The sequence below is a fragment of the Pleurodeles waltl genome, chromosome 2_2 (assembly GCF_031143425.1).
Source record: "Pleurodeles waltl isolate 20211129_DDA chromosome 2_2, aPleWal1.hap1.20221129, whole genome shotgun sequence".
In the NCBI taxonomy this organism is placed as follows: Eukaryota; Metazoa; Chordata; class Amphibia; order Caudata; family Salamandridae; genus Pleurodeles; species Pleurodeles waltl.
The window spans coordinates 743,335,510-743,350,699 of NC_090439.1; the positions used below are offsets into that span (position 1 = coordinate 743,335,510).

Consider the following 15,190-nt stretch of genomic DNA (forward strand, 5'->3'; position numbering starts at 1 on the left):
TAACCTTGGCTGGACAACTGCAATGCAAGGGTAAGCCACTGGGATTGATAACTCAGCTAATGTTGAAACATTAATATTATTTATTTACTCAATCCATTACAGTCCACGTTCGATTGCCACCAAGATGTTGTACACCTTATTCAATTTCGTCGACCCTTTCCTCACTGCAATGTCTCCCCTTTCTGCAGTGAGCTACACAGGTCCTGGCCTCCTGGGGCCTCCACAGCTTCATCTACTCCCAGAACATTTTAGTCTGGGTGGGATGTGGGTCTTTGTTTTGGTTTTTTTCCTTTATTTTTCCATACTTTCCTGTAGCCTTCTACCAATTCTGCTGTCTATATATCTATATATCTACTAACCCTGAGTGGCTCCACTTATCTCTGAGCTTTCCATATTTCTTCTCATCACTCTTGCAGACACACCTTATACAATTCAAGGGCCTCATATTCCAGCAACACCATAAACCTCTACATTATAATTTACGCAAAGTTCCTCTCCCCATCTCTACCAATATACCCAGGAAACCCAACATTCAATGTGCTAATTCCTGAACACAACAGGATGAATTATCATATTATGCAATTATCAATACCATCCATCTCAGGGGACACATCCAACAATACATATTTTCTGACCAAAGTTAGATCTGACTCACCTCCCTTGTAATATTGCCAATGGCACATTGAACGTTCTCTCCCTCAGTACAAAAGGTACTAACCACCCTGTCAAACGTAGGAAAATTCTAGAGTACTGTGCCAGACTTGAAGGTGACCTACTTATCCTACAAGAGACAAAAAGTAGGCCTCAAGAATGTAATATACTGCATCATTGTTGGATCTACAACACAACTTGCTGCCCAGCAGTCAAAAAAAAAAATAGAGTACATATTCTTATAGCAAAGAAAGCAGGGCTCTCTGTCACGGACCATTACCATATCATTCAGGGCAGATGGTTAGTTACAAAAGTTAATATTAACATCTCAACCTGCTGTATAATTAACATATATGCCCCTACACCTGATGATGCCCAATTTTGGATCACCTTAAACAAAAAATTATGAAAAATACCAAAAGACTCGGGCATGATACTTGCCGGAGACTTTAACTCCCCTTGGGACACCTTGCTAGATAGAAGCTGTTCATGCAGCTACAGACCCAGTAAATTACGCAAACAAATGAGAGACCAGTACAAAAAGTACTGCCTGAATGAAATGTGGGGTCTATAAAATCCCGCAGGAAACAAGTTTACCTTCCACTCCCATCCGCATAACACTCTTTCCAGAATTGGTTACATACTTCCTAACAGCATCCGCACACGAAGGGTATAAATCCTTCCATCAAATAATAGTACCACACATGCGTCACCCTTGAACTACAAAAATCCCATAATACTCTCAAAAGAAAGCAATGGAGAATGAACAAAGAGGTGCTGCAAGACTCCATATTAAAAGATGAAATTAGCACCGCTATCAAAAACTTATTTCATGAAAAAAAATACTAACTGAATGCCCTAAGAAACCTTATGGGACGCTATGAAAGCCACAATAAAAGGAGAACTCATTAACATTGTGTCTAACATAAATACAAATAAAAGATTAAACAAGCTAGAACTATCCATAAAGTAATTAGAAGATAACTTTATTACTTCAAGAAATCTAGAGCTCCTTTCCCAACTGAAATCCTCAAAATACGAACACAACAAAATAGTCAGCACCAAGGCACACATTTGGGTCCAAGATAAGATGGAGACATTTAAAGATTCTAGTAAAGTAGGCAGAAATCTAGAAAACTATTTACATTTTTAAAAAACAGTCACCTGATTACTGCCATTACGAATACATTTGGAAATGCAATTCTTGACACAATAAAAATTGTCAACACCTTTCAAGTATTCTACAAACATTTATATAATCCAGACTCAACATCCTCATCTAGCAATTGTCAAAGATACCTAGACAAACTACAAAAACAAACCCATAATGACTCCATAACACTCAGTCATCCCATTTCCACCACTGAAATTAAGCAGTCAATCGACTCTAAAGCTAGGAAAAGCGTCAGGGCCTGACGGCTTCCCGGTCAGCTTCTGTAAAATCTTCTAAGACAACCCATTACCCCCACATGGAATCAGTGGTGTGTTGCTCCCTTCCCCCCCCCCACCTCCCTCGAGACACACTCAGGAGCTCTCAAGTCAGAGTACTGTGCTGAGGAGGCCCCCTGAAGCTCCAGCCTAGCCCCCAACCACAGGACTGTGGGTGCCTTTGTTATGCCACTGCATGGAATCTCTGTTCCACCACTTCAAAACCACTGGGAAGATATTGGGTACGGCTTCAGAAGCCACAATAACAGTGATCTACAAAGACAGGAAGAACCCTCTAGAAGTCAAAAACTACAGGCCCATTTCCCATGCATCTACTCTGCATCTGAACTCCCAGGACACATGTCTTTTAGACCTACTATTAACAATAGGATTGAAAAACATTCTTTAAAAATGGAAATCTTTTCAAAGTCTATCCCACCATGTGGTGGTTATGGGTTTGCTCCACAGGAAGTTCAGACAACTCACTGCTGAACAGCAACTTTAAACCTCAAGACCTGCCCAAACTATGGAATAAAATAGATTTATGTATCCAAAAAGCAAGGCCACCACAAACATACATTTCTACCACCTTCTTTCACCTATGTCAAACAAGCAGGTACAAATAAGTCTCATATAAGCAATATAACATTTCCCAAACAGTGCAACAAACTGACTATTATCACCCTTTTTTGCATGCTGCTTAGCACAACCCATACCACATCTCCCCTAACCCCCTTCCCTATACTCCTCTCCCTCTTCTTGACTGTATTATTTTACACTTATTCATATTATTTCGACAATCAACAGTGCTTTGTTCAAGTGTGCACTTATGTCACTCTTCTAAGACTAATTATAGTGTTTCTATGTCACATATATGAGGTAAGCATTGTATACACCGTGACTGTTTTAATTTTATATCCTTGAAAAGCCAATAAAATATTTTGAACACAAAAAAAGTTTGCAGCATATGTTTCCTCCTAAGCCCTTCGTTATGCCCCAATGTAACTTTATTTTAGTTATTACTTCCCCCCAGGGTCTCATGTGACACCAAATGATGATCAGTATGATGTATTAAACATGGATATGAGTTTGCTCTAAATACAATTATTACATTAATATTCTTCTAATATAAAATCTTGCCAGTGGATTTTGTGAGAGAAACATTCCCTGTCTACTGAGTTTAAAGCCTTAAGAAAGCCCTAGGCTTTCAGCCACTAGGGGGCGAAACACGGGTCAGCTGTGTTTTATGGTACTGTTTGCACTGATGAACAATTGGATAAACTGCTTTACAATAAATAAAGGAAATTTGAACGAACCAAAGAATCACATTTCAACTACTGCCTCTGGGCAGACTCATTTATTTTCACAAGTTACTGAATCTGAGGCACAGGAGGTCAAAACCTCAATTAGTGATCCACCCACCTCAGCAAATATTGTTATTGCGCAACAGGAGGGCAGTGTTGGACCTCATTCCTCCTCAGCTGAGCTCCGTGCTTTGGGTGTGGAAAATATATTCAAGAACTGAGCTCAGCGCTCTGGGGTGGCACCTATGTATGCTCCACTCGTGTCACTTCTGGCACGGATGATGCCATTGACACCACACAGAGTCGAACCACAGCACCTACAGGCTCACAAGAGGGATTGCTAAAAAAAAAAACATTTTGTATCCCGTCTGTCGTCTGGGAATATTCTAGGGTAAGAATCTGTGGCTAGATAGGGTCTCTACCAGATACGACATTTCTAAAGCTAAGTAATTTGTTCATTGTGTACGTAGATTTACATATTTGTTTTATAGTTACAGTAAGCAGTGCATAGCAGATTTCCTGCCACATAAGCTACACTAGGGTCCACAATGATCGGGAATCATTATTCAACTTTTATATATGAGGAAAGTAATTATTTGATTTAGTGAATTGTTGATTTCTTGTTTGATTTTTAATATGATGTGTTTGCATGTATTATTGGGTTTAGTTGTATTGCTGATTATGATTTTTTTTAATAGAGGGGCACATGTTGCATATCTATATCTTTAAGGTTTCAAAATGTCTAGAATGCAGAATGTGATACCAAACAGGTGGATGGGCTGAATAGTCCGGATGAGAGAAGCAACGTAGTATTTTACAAAGGTAGTAGGTGTTGTCCTTTTATAAGAATGTTACTTGATACAGAAGCGGAAAAGCTTAAAACAGGTTAGATGTGCACTGTAAAAAATAGCACTTATTCATATAAATGAAAACTGACAATGGAAAATGTTTAGTAGTTATGACAGATATTAAGGGTATGTACAATCTTGTAGTAGCACATGTGTGTGTTATATGTTCTGATAAAAACTAAAGTTTTACAGATATGTATGTAGGGGCTTCCCTATTAAAGAAAGTAAAATAATACTCAAGTTAAGGTGCGACCTTTGCTGTATGGCTCACCTGTATGGTTTCTTGATGGTCGTTTTATTGGCATATGAAGGTGGGTGTGTGGTGCTGGATGTGTGCTTGTACGATGGTTGTTGTTTGGATGCACAATGGCAGGCCTGTTGTCTTATGATGGTGGCTGTGTAGGTTTATGATGATGGGTGTGTACATAAGTTGGTGGCTGTGGGTGTACGAAGGTGGATGTGATGGCATGATGTGAGTTATGGGCATATGATGATTGATGTGTTCGTACTAATTATGGTGTTGTCGTGTATAATGAGATACCTACAATATTAGTTTTAATGGCATACAAAGGTGTATTTCTGCATGATATTGACTCTGGTATGTATTATTCTGAGCGTATTGGTGTACGTGTTGGTTTGTGCATGCATGGTGCTGGGGTTTAGGAATCTGATGTTGATTCTGTGGACATTGGATGGAATTGTGGGCCTCTAATGTTGTCTGTGTTGATGTGTAATGGTGGATCTGTTGGTATATGATAATTGGTTTGTGGGTGTATAATGCTGGGTGTGTTAGTGTATTGTAGTATGTGCGTTGGTTTATGACAATTGGTTTAACATATGAAAGTGAATGTGATGTTGGCATATGATGTAGATCATGTGTAGCTATTACATGAGCATAATAAAGGACCCCATCAGTAATAACATGAGCAAGGCAGCATTTGCAAAGATGTACAGTGGCATGCATGTTTGAAATACAAAAGTCACACGTCATGGGCCGACTATAACTGGTGAATTTCTGTGGTTTCATACGTTTAAAATGTGAGCTTAGCTATAACGTTCCTGTAACCTTTAAGTGAATATATATATATATATATATATATATATATATATCTATCTATCTATCTATCTATCTATCTATCTCTTGGTCCAGAAAGAGTGTTTTATATTATTTAATGTAAATCCGTTCAGTAGTTTTTGAAATATTAAAAGAAAACTAAATTTGTATATCTGGAGGCGCAAAGGCGTTGCGAATACCCCCGATCTTGTGCAGAAATCTGTTGGCAGTCATTTTGAGCCTCATCTTCAGCCTAGTGTAAAAAAAAAAAAAAAGGAAAAGGAGGCAGGGTGATGTTACCCTACCCCGCTTTTCTTAGTGCAGGGGTCCCCAAGGCTTAAAATCATTTATTTAACATCACGGCAAAAGTGCAGCAAATTTGTGAATTGTGCTTGCTTTTACTATTGCCCCCAGGTGGGTCAGGTCCCGGGAGGCATTGTGGAAAAATAGCAGGTAGGTGCACGGGGATCCCCACCTAGGGCTTATCAAAGCTGCCACCTCCCAGGGGCACTGTATGTTATCTAATTGGGGGAAGGGGTACCTGTGCTGCATCCCTGTGACCCGGAGACTGAAACCTCCCCAGGGCAAAAGTTGTTAAATTGATGTGAGTTGACACTGCCTGGCCCGCCCATACCGCAGGGACCATTACCTCCCTGGGACAAAGTGCAATATAGTGTGCGGGGTGGCGTGTGGCCCACCCTAGGGACCACAACTTCCCTGGGGCAAAGTACAATAATACACGCAGGGGAGCTGCGTGGCAACCCCCTAGGGATGCCACTTGCCCAGGGCAAATGTATTTACATTAATGCAGGGGGCCTGCTCGGCCCATCCTCAGCCCTGAGGACTGCCACTTCCCTGGGGCAATCAAAATATATGGAGGGGGCCACACAGCCCCCGACTACCACCTCCTCTGGCGTCAACGAACAAACGGGGGGTCCATTGTGGAGCCCGAGGGACCACGACCTCCCTGGGGATAAATTCAAAAATTGGAGGGGGCACCCCTTTGTGGAGCTCTGAATGGCCCTGGAGACAGCCCCCTCCCTCCCCCTTCCCCCAAGAGCCAGCTCATGATACCTCCTGAGGTGCCCACCCTCCGGAGGTAGCTGTTAGCTTTTGCTTGGTGGGAGCTAGTAGCTCCCACCAAGCAAAAGCACACATAACTCTGCTTTCTGCAATGCTTGCAGAAAGTGGAGTTTTCATCGGTTTCCCTGCATGCAAATATACGTGCAAGGAAACAGATGAAAACAATGCTCCTGCAAGCAGAGAGCTGCTACTTAAAGCAGTTCCCTGATTGCAGGAGCAATGCCGGCTGCTGCAGGAGTCGGGAGCCAGCTAGGACTGCGGTGGCTGTCAGGCTTCCCTCACAGTCCTCTCCTTGTGGCAAGCATCTTTCTTGTCTGTCCCTTTGAAGTCATTCTATGGAGAGACCATTGAAATAACAATAGCGTCTCCATAGAATGACTTCAAAGCGGCACACAAGCAAGACGTTTGGTTTGAATGTTATAGCTAAGTTTGGATGAACAGTACAGCAGAGTCACTGGTGGCCTACTGGTAAAGTTCTTGGACTGTCACTCAGTAGGTTGAAGGTTCAAATCCTGGTGTCTCATGGCAGTGTGTCTGTTTATTTACTAGTCTTTTGACTGTTAAGTGTTTCATCTTTCTTCAATCAAAATCTTTGGATGGAATGTCATATCTATGTCTGAGAACTGCAGAGCAAAGAGTCAGCTGTGGCCCAAAGGTTATCATCTCAGTCCCTCATGCTGAAGGTTGGAGGTTCCAGTCTGTGTGTCACTAGTCACATTCCTGCTTTAATTACTTTTCAAATTCAAACATTTAAGGTATACACTAAAATGTGATTGCACTCTTTTTACTTGACAAATACATTTTTTTCTTTTCAATTTGTCCTAAAATATCTAATTCTGAGAATATCATTTATCAAAATCTAGAAGAACTCTCCCTGTCTCGCTCTCTCAATTTTCTTATTGTCAAAGTCTTCCTCTAAATGTCTCTCTGTCTCTCACTTTCTCTCGCCATCCCATAATAGGGTAGAAAAGGGAGCAAGAGAGATTGATATTGCATTGGTTTCTATACACAATGATTTTAAAGTGTTGCACTAGCAAGGTGTTCGAATTTTGATGCACAGTACAGCCAAGTCACTTGTGGCTTACTGGTAAAGCTCTTGGGCTGAAACTCAGTAGGTTGAGGGTTCAAATCCTCCTATCTCTTGGTGATGTCTGTTTATTTACTAGTACTTTGAATGTTAAACATTCCTTGTGATGAAACATGGAAGTCTTTTTCCCAACAAAATCTTTGGGTTGCGACCAGCCCCCTATAACCACACAACCCCAGGGCAGGCCCTGCAGCCAGCCCCTTAGGCCGTGCATGGCCCGGGTTGGGTGGTTATAGGGGGTTGGCCTCAGGCCAGAACCTGTTGCCAATCCCCACTGCACATGGTTATAGGAGGTTGGCTGAAGGGTCTTGGCTACAGGCCAAGCCTTGAAGCCAACCCTCACCATGCAAGGCCGGGCACGGTGGTGGTTGAATTAACGTATAGTTATTACAATTACTTTATGTTATTAAAAAAATCTGTGAAAAAACAAAAGATTACAGGGGCGTTATAGTTAGAAAATAGAATTAAAAATAAAAACATAGATATTCACTTAACAAACCAAGGTTACAGGGACGTTATAGTTAGGCTCACATTTTAAACGTACAAAACCATAGAAATTCACCAGTTATAGCTAGAGTTACCTCAAGTAACTATAACTAGTACCCTAAGGTAACTATAACTCACACCCTCCCCATGCACTGGTAATTACCCCACAAATTACAGCACTCGTGACATCTTTGATAACATCATTGATAATCTCAGTGTAATATTTGCAGTAAAAGTTTTGTCACAAAAACTGTACATGGCGGGGGCGTGAATTATAGTTCCCTCAGGGCACAATAGTTACTTGAGATAAATCTTACTATAACAGATGAATTTCTATGACTTTTAGTTTGATCGATCAAAATGGAAAAGGCTCCCTGTTACCAATTCTTATGATGAATAATGATTAACAATGCTCAAATAATTGGTTTATATCTCGAATTACAGTTTATAATGTTCTTTCAGACTTGCAAAAAAATATAGTTTTTTTTTTTTGCCAAAATGTGTTTCACAACCCAGACTTATCAGGGCAAAAGTTATGTTCAACTCATGTAATCACTTTGAAAATGACGACAGACTATTTCTGTAAGAATTTCAAACATTCAAAAGCATATAATAATCTGTATCCAGTTTGGTAACTTCTCGGTGATAACTGCGCAAACACTATGATAGCTCTCTTATTTTATGTGGCAGAGGTCTAAGATCCAAATCGGAAGAGGTTTGCCTGCCAATTGGAGGGTATGAAAGAACTATCTTTTTATCCATAGGATAATGTTTGTTAAATTTTATTTCAAGCCAGACCTGCTTTTAGGTCGAAACCTACCAGACGGCACAACTACCTGGTTTGCTAAAGGCATCTTGGGGACGTTCAGAAAGATTCCCTGGGAATCCATTCTGTTTAATCCTGTCCAGCTTCAGTTCGTCCCTCTCAAGGAACAAAGCCTTTTCACTCTACCTATCCTTGCATTCTTCCACCAGTGCCTCTTTCTTTCAACCATTTTCTGATCTTATCTGGTTTGCTGTGCATTCAAAGACAGAGGTCCAATGTCAGTCTCTGTCTTCTGAGAGACCTCCGATGACAAAGTGAAATGATTAATGTGAGAATATTGCTGGATACTTGGGGTAGAAAGTTGTTTTCTTCTAGCACACAACATCATTTAAATGTAGTGTGCAAGTATTTGAGAATAAATCAGAATTATGAATTCACAAATGAAGCACATTTTTGTTAATTCTGAAGTGTGTTGGAAACAAATAATGTAACAAGATCAAAACAAATCAATACACTAGGTGATGCCTTTTCCACACATTATCGTTTGTGCCCTGTAAAGTTTTATCAGTAAAACTGCATGTCTGTGGGAATGTAATGGTCATTTGAATTGAAAATGTGTTGTTTATAGTGGCTGTGTTCTTCTACACCACGCATACTCCACTCTGCGCCGCTCTACTCTGAAGCACTCCACGCCACTGGATTCTGCGCCACATGCTCTGTACTTCACTCTGCACCGCTTCACTCAAGCCACTGCACTTTATGCCTCTACTCTGCACCACTCTATGCCATCGCACTCTGTGCCACTGCACTCTACACCACTCCACTCTAGCCTGCACTGCTCTACTCTGCACAAATCCACTCTGCCACACTACGCCACTGTACTCTGCCAATACACTGTATGCCAATGCACTCTACTCTGTACCACTTTACGCCCCCGTAATCTACGCCGAGCCACTGTACGCCACTCTAATCTACTCAGTGCCACTCTGCACTTTACTCTATGCCATTACACTCTACACCTCTGCCCTGCGGCACTCCACTGTACCCCACTTCCCTCTACTCTGAAACAGTCTATTTCACTGCACTGCATTCTACACTGCTGTACTCTACTCCACTCTGCACCGCTTCAGTCTGTGTCACTGCACTATGCATTACTACACTGTACTTTGCAAAACTCCATCCCACTGCATGCTATAACACTGCATTGTATGCCGCAGAATTCTATGCCACTGCATTCTATGCCACTATACCCTTCAACACTCTGCACCAGTGTACTCTACACCAGTCCACTCCATGCCACTCAGTTGTACTCCATTCAACTCCACTCGATTACACAACATTATGTTACACTGCTTCACTGTTCGCCATTCCATTCTGTGACATTTCACACCACTCTTCTCTATGCAAGTAACTTTAAGCCATGTTGAGCATGTAGCTGTATGAGGTGCATGGGGCACATAGAGGGGCTACCGCATTAAGGGAGGATGGCGCCAGCAGGTACTGCATGAGTACAAGGACACATAGGTATTGAGCAGGGCAGGGTGGGCGGGATACTGAGCTATAGGAGGTACAGCAGCACTTGTAAGGGGCAATAGAGAGGAGAAGGCTGCAAGAGATGATTTGTGGGAAATTGGGGGCACTCAGAGGCTTTAGGGTGGAAAAAGAGCACATAGGCTGCAGGGGCTGTGCAGAGCATTGGGACTGTATGGGACAGAGGGACACAGAGAAAGGGCTACAGGGAACAAAAGCAAATAGAGGTTATGCCCAGTAAGAGTGCTGCAAAGGGGGAGAGGCGTATAGAGGGATTGAAAGAGGAAGGCCAGCTTGAAACATAGAAGTGCGGGCAGGGGCTGCAGACACATGAATGGATCAACAGAGGGCCAGTGGGGATTGGGCAGGGCAATAGATCGGTTGCACTGGGGATATGATGCACCAAAGGGCTGCAGATGCTGGGGGCACAACAAAGGGAGTCAAGGGACACTTAGGGGTGCAATGCTTGTTGAGCACTAAGAGTGGCTGCACAGGTGAGTGGCTGTACAGGTAAAGCTAGCAAACACAGACCGACTACTTCACGAAGAAGGATTTCAAGGAGCAGTACCATGTGGCACACTGAGGCTGCAGACAGTATGGGGGGGAACATAGAGGACTGCTAGGGAGGTGGGGACATACAGAGGTAGCACACAGAGAATGAAGGGGTGCAGGATCATACAATGGCCTTTGTGGGACAGGGGCCACACATAGAAGGGCTGCAGTGGGGCAAGGCACATAGAGGGGCGGTAGAGTTGAAGCAAGACAGCACACAGGCTACAGGGCAGTTTAAGAGCGCTTGAACTGCAGTGTAGATGGGGGCACTTGGGATGAAGATGGTTGGCTGTAAAAAGACTGGAAGCAGACTGGAAGCAGATTCACACGCACTGTTACAAATTGGGTTGTTGGTTGACTTGGATAGACACTTTATTCAAACAGTAATCACAATACTATTCAGGGTAAGTGTCAGGCAAACCCTAAATTAACCATTGCTCACCCTCTGGTAGCTTGGCACAAGGCAGTCAGGATTAACTTTGACGCAGTGTGTTAAGTGTTTGTGTAACACTTTAAACAGTGAAAACGCCACGCAAAAAGATACAACACCAAGTTAGAAGAATAGACCTAACTTTATTAAATCAAACAACACCAAAATGACAAAAATACAGTAAGTAGACCTTGAAATATTGATTTTTAAAGGTTTTAGGTATAAATGGCATTAAGAAGTGTAACGCCCTAAAAGTGTTCATCTGATCATACCGGACCGGGACAAAGTCAAAAGTTCAGGCTGATCGCGATGGAGCACGGGACGGGTACAGGGACCCAATTAGGCCCATTGTGACAAAAGTACCTTTATTTGAGGATGCGTGGATACGGATTGAAGATGCGTTGTGCAGCAGAGATGTTACACTGATGTGGCAAGGCTGCAGTGTGAGATCCTGTTGCGTCAAGGATCCTATTGGCAGGGTTTGGGTTTCGAAGGCCGGTGGCGGGGATGCATTGCGCAGTCGAGGCAATGCATTGGTTCCGATGAGTCTGGAAGATGCCATGCAGAGTTCCAGCATTGTCATTGAGGTTGCTGTCGACTAGATGCTCAGACTTTGCACTGGGGAAAAGTGTCACACAGTGGTGGTTCCAAAGGTGATGAGTCTAGTCCGATCCATGCAGCAGTGGCTATGTGTGGGTTCTTCTAGATGTGCTGCTCAGCTGAGGTGGCTGGTCAGTTCACAAAGGATGCTATTTGCGTAAAAAGGGAAGGTTTGGGCCTGGCAAAGGGTTATTTTGCCAGGTCGACATGGCAGTGTAAAACTGCCCATGCACGGTCTGCAATGGTAGGCCTGAGACATGGTCAAGGGGCTACTTAAGTGGGTGACACAATAAATGGTACAGGCCCACTAGTAGTCTTTAATTTACAGGCCCGTGGCACATGTAGTGCACTTTACTAGGGACTTATAAGTAAATTTAATATGCCAATCAGGGATGAGCCAATATTACCATGTTTAGGGGAGAGAACACATGCACTTTACCGCTGGGACATAAGTGAAGTTCTACTTTCATGCCAGATTTGGTATAATTCCATTTAGCCATTTTTTCTGTTTTGAGAAGCAAAGAATCCTATGGAAATTAGAATGGTAAATGTCACTTTTGCCCTCTGATTTTTCTGGCCTCCGTTTGACTTATAATGCTCAAAATTCTGCCTTCGAAGAACCCAAAGTTTGATGTATTGTTGTTTTGATAAATGTACACAGAATAGTGGAACTGCTCCAAATGTAATGAGAAAACAATAATCCCTTTTCAATGAGAACTCTGTACTATCCATACCTAAAAAGGTGCCATAGGTTGGTGTTTAATATATAAAGGACCCACTGCCGTACATTGTAAGGATCTTGCAAGTCAATGAGGAGTTCCATAAACATATTAAGGCATGAGGTCGAAATCCAAGTTCCATTATAAGGTTAGGAAACTCCAAGATGACTTGTAATGCCCTTATCATGTACGTTAAGTGGTACTTTATCCCATATAATACGTAGTCACACCATCACCTTTCCCACAAACCACTTACAACCTTGGTGTGTAGCTCTTTTATATTTATTCATTCGAAAGAGCAGGCATGCAAACATGAAGAAGAAAAATGAAACCTATATTGCAGTGGATTGGAATGTATAGAAACATGCAGAAAGATTGTAGCTTTTCTCTGTCTTGGAGTGAAAAAAAAAAAAAAGATTCCTTTCTGCTTCTCACTGTAAGCTATTCAGTTAGAGCAGAAGAAAGAAAAGCAATGTTCTGTTTTCGTTGCTTTTTGGTTCTGGCAGCAGGTATTGTGACGCCAGAACTCAACAGTAATAACTGAATAGTTAAGTCCGAGCGTCTTTTCTTTCTTATCGGCAACTGCATGTATCACAATTCGCCATTATAAAGAAATTAAAGATTGCTGTTCATACAAGGATTCCAGAACGTCATCTATTATATATCTTTAAAATTCTGTTTTGAACTAAACATGGGAGTAGTCAACGTTTCTGAATTTTGCTGAGTCTAGAAAACTAAAGGGTGCTGCATTTTCAGCGGAGGTTGGTTCCTGCACGTGAGTATGTGGCCACCAGGTTCCAGTCGCGTTAGGTAATAAACGTGAGCGCGTGAGGCGGCAGAAAGGTACACTTGCGCCACTGGTGTGGTTCGTTTTCACTCCCGATGACTGGAATGCATTCTTCCAGCGAATGAGACTTGCGAAGATCGTGAAACCGTGCCCAGTCGTGGTAACCCTATTCACCGTGTGCTACTAAGTGGTTCCCTTGGAAAAAAGGGAAAGGCCTCATTCTACTCAACACTGGAGTGTTCATCCCCATGGCGGCAATTCAGGCTGCAGCCAGTATCCTGCTCCTCAGGATGCCGAAGGTCTTGCATCTTTTACGGATGAAGATGTTGTGCTGTAATGCCAGCTGTTAACTGCCATAGAGGTCGTACTGTTCAAGGGGGTTGAGAGTATGAAGATGATCATTGGAAAAATTGCAGTGTGCTTGTTTCCTCTCTGCGAGTGCGTATTTTTGCAGGGTAGCACTGTCCAAGTGCACGATGGTATTGGCTGTCCACGCTCAGGTCATTTGGAGACACAAATATCTGGTTAGTTTAAAGCTTTACTGCATCCCACAAGTGGAAATGTTATCTACAGATGTCCATACTGAAGTTAACATATCTATTCCATCTCCGTCTTCAGGGTGACCATGTGTGCAGCCTTGCGTGTTTAACATCCGAGGCACAGGGTTGCCACTGCCTAATTACAGCGTACTCACCTCCATTTTTTTCTCCCATAGTTCACTAAAATGTTCAAAAAATGTGCAGCGCGTGTGGGTACCATTATTTTTCGCAAATGATTTTTATGCTACTTTTGAGCTTTATTTTCATTTCTTGCTATTACCATCAAAAAGGTCAGTGTGACTGTGGTTTTCTCCTCAGGTTTGGACGCAAGAAGAAGATGATCAACTGGTGAAAGGCGTGGAAGAATTTGGCGTGGGAAAGTGGAAGCAAATTCTTCTTCATTATAACTTCGTTCATCGGACCAATGTAATGTTAAAAGACCGATGGAGGACTATGCAAAGACAAAGCATACCTGGCTGAAAGCGCGAAATGTATTAAAACAAATGTATTTTACTAGAAAGGTTTGTGGTATGAAATGTTTTTTTTTTTTTTTTAATAAGTAATTGCCAAAAATGCTTTATATCCCTTTTTATTTTCTGGGAAATTACATAGAAAAACCTTTTACATATATTAGTTCCATGCTGACTTTGTTTCTAAAGAAGTTTATTTATTCTTAAGCATTATATATTACCACAAATGCCATATGTGAAGGGTTTATTAACTGATTGTATTGAAGCAAGAGCATTAAATAAATAAAATAGCTCATAGTGAGGTATCTTAATTCATGCTATTTTTACTTGTAATTTATACAAAGATCTTTAATGCCAAGAACAATTAAAACGCATTTCGGCAAAATGTACCTTCTAGTCTTTCGTTTAGTATTTAATCTGTTCTTTCTGTAGTCCGCTTGTGGATCTCATTCTTCCTAACTCAAAAGGTTGCAACTAGATTAGTACAAAAGATAAGAAAGAGCTCTTCCGTTTCCCCTTAACAGAGCCCCTCTACTCTCCTACCTTTCCCTTCTTTCCTTTTAGGTAAGACTAACTGGCTAGATATCGAGTGAGTTCACCATTGACTTCGCTACAAGCAAATATTTGTCATAGAAATGTCCTCTTGGTTTCTTGTTCACACACTCAGCGCTATATAGGCTTCATTTTAGACCACAGACGATTGATTTCAACAATATCACTGGATTGCCTTGTTTGACACCGCATGTTATGTACATTACCTGTTTTTCTGGGGCACACACCCTGTTGGATTTTCTCAGCCCCCAGAGTTTTAGGTTTATCCATTTTCCCCTGCTGAGAAGCAAACCAAACCGATATC

General features: G+C 41.9%; 1 protein-coding gene across 1 annotated transcript in view; it reads left to right on the forward strand.

Annotated features, from left to right (window-relative positions):
* The window catches only part of TERF1 (telomeric repeat binding factor 1), a 282,827-nt gene extending 268,104 nt beyond the window's left edge, over positions 1-14,723 (forward strand). Inside the window, exon 11 of the mRNA XM_069220352.1 lies at positions 14,183-14,723. Within this exon, the coding sequence (XP_069076453.1) occupies positions 14,183-14,344 (162 nt within the window). The 3' untranslated portion in view covers positions 14,345-14,723. The remainder of the gene's footprint in view (positions 1-14,182) is intronic.
* The last annotated feature ends 467 nt before the right edge of the window (positions 14,724-15,190 follow it).